The sequence below is a fragment of the Quercus lobata genome, chromosome 11 (genome assembly GCF_001633185.2).
Source record: "Quercus lobata isolate SW786 chromosome 11, ValleyOak3.0 Primary Assembly, whole genome shotgun sequence".
NCBI lineage: Eukaryota > Viridiplantae > Streptophyta > Magnoliopsida > Fagales > Fagaceae > Quercus > Quercus lobata.
The window spans coordinates 43,443,653-43,449,494 of NC_044914.1; the positions used below are offsets into that span (position 1 = coordinate 43,443,653).

Consider the following 5,842-nt stretch of genomic DNA (forward strand, 5'->3'; position numbering starts at 1 on the left):
GACATGGTGGGGGCTGCAGGAATAACGGAAGCTGTCTGTACTTATAGGCATCCCAAAACAATTTCAAGTGCAAGTTAACCTCTTACTAGGTAGAGAAATATTGTTGAAGGGATCATGAAAGTGTAGTCAAGATACTTGGAAATGAATCGAACTTAACAGGACAAAAAATGGAAAAAGAAGAGGAAAAAGAACTCATTTTTTAAACTTTTTTTTTTTTTTTGATAACATTTTTTAAACATTTTTGCTGTCTATAAAAAATGTGTATTAACGTAGTGAGCTGGAGGTGGTATCTTATGAAACGAATATATGCAAAATCACTAATGCATACATGCATATTGGGAAGAGTTTTACATACATCTGTTGTATATGATATTTTCTGATGAGCAAGAAAAATTCTTGCTCTTTCATATGAGGATCATCTTGATGGACCATGTGACTTAGCCGCCAAGTCAAAAAGAAAATGGTCGTTGCATTTTGCCATGTCTCTCGAATATGGACAGGTAAAATTATTGATGGCTTGAAACATAGTTCACAAACTTAAAATAAGACTCATTTTAGCCACTAAAGTTCCTCATGACATAATTGCACTTTTATCTCACAGCTAACATTACTTTATCAGAACAAGATTTAAAAGTATGACAGAGAGCTACACCAAAATACAACCAAATTAAAGTAGTAATCCTTTACAATTAAAGGTAGAATTAAAAGGCACACCCTCAAATTTTACTAATTTATTTAGACACCTGCAAAAACAAAATCTTCTTTTTTATATATCTAATGAGACTGCGCTGCCTTTCAGGTACTCCCACCAGGATAAATGCAAGGATTGTGACCTTCAAACAGAGAGAGAAGAAATAAATAAATCAATATAAAGAAAATACAACTTTTTTTTTTTTATAAGTATATAAAGAAAATACAACTTGAGGACTAGCAAATGACAAAAGGAACTAGAAAGGAATGTTTTGGGGAAAACTCAAATTACAAAAACAGTCTCTACAAAAGAAGCTGGTTTTAAAGTATATAGGGCAGGAATATAGCACAAAAATTGAAAGCCCTTGGCCCCATGCCCTAGCATCCAGTCCTATTCCATTAAACTCATGAAGAAAAGGGTCATCAGATATCAAAAGTTGTTCTCTTTTATATTTCTAATAATGTAATCGTAGCCATAAGCACACTGAGCCCACAAAAAGAATCACGCCCTAGCATCCAATCCTATTCCATTAAACTCATGAAGAAAAGGGTCGTCAGATATCAAAAGTTGTTCTCTGAACCCACAAAAAGAACCACACCTTTGTCTTAAAGACCATCACTATAATTGAAAATTGACTAGATTCCCAGAATTATTCTTTCACGTTCATCTTAAGAGTTAAGTCACATGACACAAACCCAACAATGACACAAGATGCATGCAAATGGATCATGATATAATTTTCAATATTTTAGCATTGCTTTATATATTTATTTATAGGTTACCATTGCTTTTATGTTTCAAAAAATTGCAGGATATAGATGGCAATAAAGAACACTTACTAGGATTTGTGGATGTAAGGACTGCCGTTTGTGAGAAATCACAGTTCCATGGATTCTTTCCCATGGTTTGGTAATAGAGATTCATGGCATAGGAAGCATGTGATGATACAGTGTTAGGGTCGAAGCAGGCACCCCCCGGTTGGATGGGACCGCAATCAATGCCGTGGCTACAGGCATAGTCAAGATTTGCCTGCAATAGAGCATCAGAAACGCCATTCTTAGGAACACACCAGCCAGTTGCTGTTGGTTTAGGTAATGGAGTTGACGGACTAGTGGATGGAGTTGTTGATGGAGTGGATGGAGTCTGAGGGCACACAAAAATAAAAGCAATGTTAGGACACATTATATTGATTAGAAATGCATATATGCGATGTCTGTTTTCTTCTACATCCCATACACACAGACAAATTACAGAGGAAATTAAATAGAATTCCTTCACATCAGTAAATATTCCAAACCCTAAAGATTGAGATGATTCATGTTAAAGCAAGTAAGAGCTAAGATATACGTGAATGTGACTGCAACTTTAGAGACACTGTAATAAGATCCCCCAAATTTTTCAGAAGTGGCACTAATGTCAATAATTTTTTCTTATTCAGAAAATTTGCTCACTTTCTCACAAACCCCAACAGTCTTGAGTAATGATTAAACTAGTACATGCACAATCCATGACTATGCAAAATATTCTTAAGCATTTCCACTTGTGCATCATATGTTAAAAATGGAGCCATTTCCAGATCAGAAAGTCATGCTTTAGGTCGCTACCTCTACTTTTTTACACCAATACTCTTTAATAAGGATGAAATCTTTGCTTTCTAAAAGCTTACAACTAGCTACCATGTGCAACTTATCTACAAATTAGACAATAGTGCTAGCCCTTAAGAAAACACATTGATGACCAAAACTAGGATCATAAAAAAGTTTCCGAAAATTGGGTCATGCTTTCAAGGCTATTTTAAAAAGCAATCTCTTTATGATTTTAGTGGAAGTTGTTTCCACAACATATGTGATTTTTACACGCCTAAAGAGAAACATATTTATTCCTTTAGCTACGTGTCACTCCCGTATTGTTTTGTTGGTTTTTTCTACCTTTGGTTGTTAGTCCACTTCATAAGCTAAATTTATATTTTAGATTCATCAAGTGTTTTGACTGTTTGTGCACATATATCAAAACTCCTAGTATTTCTCAGGCACTCCACTAAGTTACAAATTGCAAGTTACTTCTTCACATAAAAGTTTGCTTCTCACCTGGGCCTGGCTAGTCTTTGAAAGACCAACATCATATGTCATGGTCAGATCAGGCTTGTAAAGACCAAACGCTCGTTCGGAAGCTGGTCCAGGCTTCAAATCCTCATCATACAGTGCAAAGATATATGTATCCACGGATTTTCCAGGCATTAGAGGGGTCCCAACCAATGATCTAAGGTGAGCAATCAAATTCCCATTGTAGGCCCTTGCATTCTCCACACTGGGTCCTACTTCATTGCTGTCCCCACTGTATGGCCAACCGGTCTCAGCAACCATAATCTCAACATCCTTAAATCCCATTGAATTCAAAGCAGAACGTACAGCATCTACCTGCACATTGTCAAATGATAATCAATCAATAAGCTTTCAAGCACTGATTAAAGTAGTTAAAACTCAATTAGCTCGCAACTGATATGCAATGCACCAATAATTAGACTATGAAACCAAAAGGGCACCAAGTTTAGCACATAATTAACAATATAGCCTTATAATCCTAGCTGTTCTTCAAAGATGTGAGATACAGTTTACAAGTGAGCTTAAGGGCCCACAATATGTGTTAAAATCACAGTGACAAGTCCACCATAGAAATTAGACATTTGGTGGTCCCTATGGTGAAAAATTTTGGAGTCTTTGAAACCATCAAGAGAGGTGACTTTTCCGCATATAGTCCATTCTTCAACAACCAATAATAATTGAGATATTGGAAGGACTTATCTTCCATTATTGCAACTTTGCAACGGGCAGCCTATTACTATTACATAGCTCAATATGTCACATCAATTGCACCCCAACAGTCACATGGTTTCATGAAAAAAAAAAAAACGAAGGATTACCATGGATACCAGGAGTAACAATTTTGCAAGAAAGGCTAACACCAATCTAACTAAGGTAGCAAATTAGGAGTACTAGAATCTAAGCTAAATTTGATGGATAAAAATCCTCTCTATTTCAAGTAAAATGGAAAAAGTCATTCCACTATTTAGGATTTCATTTTTTTAATTATTAGTAGCATTTAAAATTTTAAATGAGAGTAATTATTCAGTATTTCCTCACATTTCATAAATATAGTATATATCACACTAACTAAATTTATTGCGGAACTCACCATTTATGTGAGAATAAAGAACATGGTCCCAAATATTGTATAATTTTCCATTTAAGAGAATTTGATCTCAGTTTTTTAACACACTTAACATTCTCAATGACTATACAATCTTTACTAATTGATATGTTACTAATCGTCCCCAAAAATAGAAAGAAAAAAAAAATTCATTTATTATACATTTAATATCCACCGACTCTATTTATTGCCACATGAAGTTCAAAAATTAAGTTATAAAAGTTGTAAATGATATTTAGTAAAATTTATAGTATATTTTTAAAGGTTTTTTTTTTTTTTTTTAGGAAAAGCAAAATCTCGTTAAAGTCCACGTCAGTGACAGCGTTAGTGGACTAGTCGGCAAGCATGGATAAAAAATCATAAAATAAAACAAAACATTTTACGTAGGTTGTGCGATGCAAAAGGTATAATCTTTTTTTGTTGACTTACACGTCAACCTTTTAAAAAAAATAAAAAGAAAATATATTGGGCCGTAAACCCAGCCCAAATAAAAACTCACCTGAGCATCGAACATGTTCAGGTATTTGATTCCATTCCCCGAGTCGACTCGTCCCGCGTTGGGCTGGAAAAGGCAAAACGCCAGCGTTTCAGGCCTGGAATCGCTCTGGTACGCAAAGAAAGGGTAGGGATTGATCGCAAATGGAGACCCATTGTCCTTTTGGAACTGCAACAAGCCCTTCAACGCGTCCTGGAAAACCGGGTTGAACAACCCGGACGAGGGCGGATCGGACTGAGTCAACACGGCCATGGAATGAACCGTCGAGACCTTCACTTTCCCACCGAGGGACACCGAGTTGAGGGCATTCTGGACATTTCGCATCGCCGGAAGTAGCTGCGAGATCAAGCCTTGGTCCATCGAGGTCATGACCTCGTTCCCAACTGTGATGAGCGTGATGTTACTGGCCGGGTAGTAAGGCAACACGTTCGAGTTCACCCACTGAGTCGCCGCGTTCGGATCGGAAGCCAGATTCGGAATGTCGCCGTTGCCGGCTCCGACGACGATTCCGATTCCGGTGTTCGCGAGTGCCTTGATGATCGCAGCATCGGCGCCGTAGAGTCGAACCTTTCCGATCGCCGTCGATTTGAGGAGACTCGCGGTTGCCGCAGGCGGTGGAAGATTGTCGGCGACTTGGCCGTAATTCACTCCGATGAATGACTGAGACTCTGTTACAGTGAAAACACAGAGAATTATAAGTTATAACGCAATTTCAACTCGAGCAAGTCAACTCGGGCGAGTGAGAAGAAAATATAAAACTGTGGGTAACGGACGGCAAAAGCGACGTCGTTTATTGACGCGGTGGCGTTCGTGCCGTCACGTGTTGGAAACGCTAAAAAATTCGCTTTCAGATTTCAGTTACAACTTCCAAGTTGTTGTTCCTATCTAAATATATTAGTACAAAAATAACAGCTTAATAAATTCCACTTCACTGAAATTCAAAAATATTCTCGAAATCCAAGGAGGAAAGAAAAAAACAAAAGTAACGGAATGATAGAGAATTTTGGAGAAAACGAACCTGCGAAGTTAAAAGCGGTGGTGAAGAATGAGAGCAAGAAAAGCAGTGAGAGGTGTGAAAGCGTTGCCATCATTTGTTAAGCAAAGCAAATGGGTGAAACCGAGAGAGATGTGAATGTTTTTTGCCCGAAAACGATAAGAGAGAGTGGTCTATATATAACGGTAGGATCAGAGGGTGGGTCTGTGTGAGAGTGAAAAATTTTCCACAACCTTAGCTGGAAGGGACTTTGTGGAGTGGGACCTCTCTGTCTCTGTGTGTGAATTGAGTTCCCATTTTTGCAATTTAACAGTGAGAAAAGGAAGGGGCAAAATTGGAATAGAAGAAGAACTGTGTGCCACGCGCAGATGGTGTTTGTAATGTACTGTAGAGATTGGTTTGTTGGGATTGGTGTGCACGTTTGAAATGCTTGTGTCGTTTGTGTAGTATGGTA

At 37.7% G+C, this 5,842-nt stretch overlaps 1 protein-coding gene across 1 annotated transcript; it reads right to left on the reverse strand.

Moving 5' to 3' along the window:
* Nucleotides 1–528: 528 nt before the first annotated feature.
* Nucleotides 529–5,636, reverse strand: LOC115967391 (glucan endo-1,3-beta-glucosidase 7). Its single transcript, XM_031086474.1, has 5 exons — nucleotides 5,413–5,636; nucleotides 4,398–5,062; nucleotides 2,779–3,108; nucleotides 1,531–1,834; nucleotides 529–833 (listed from the first exon to the last, which is right to left on the reverse strand). Exons 1-5 carry the CDS (start codon nucleotides 5,483–5,485, stop codon nucleotides 796–798), a joined length of 1,410 nt encoding a protein of 469 aa, XP_030942334.1. The 5' UTR covers nucleotides 5,486–5,636; the 3' UTR covers nucleotides 529–795.
* Between the last annotated feature and the right edge of the window lie 206 nt (nucleotides 5,637–5,842).

What these genes read in the sequence shown, in the direction of transcription:
- LOC115967391 (XM_031086474.1), bottom strand. Translation starts at nt 5,485, where the DNA reads ATGATGGCAACGCTTTCACACCTCTCACTGCTTTTCTTGCTCTCATTC. An exon ending in CAAAGACTAGCCAGGCCCAG is followed by an intron (nt 1,835 to 2,778) that starts GTGAGAAGCAAA and finishes GTGTGCCCTCAG; the next exon opens with ACTCCATCCACTCCATCAAC. An exon ending in CCTTACATCCACAAATCCTA is followed by an intron (nt 834 to 1,530) that starts GTAAGTGTTCTT and finishes CTCTGTTTGAAG; the next exon opens with GTCACAATCCTTGCATTTAT.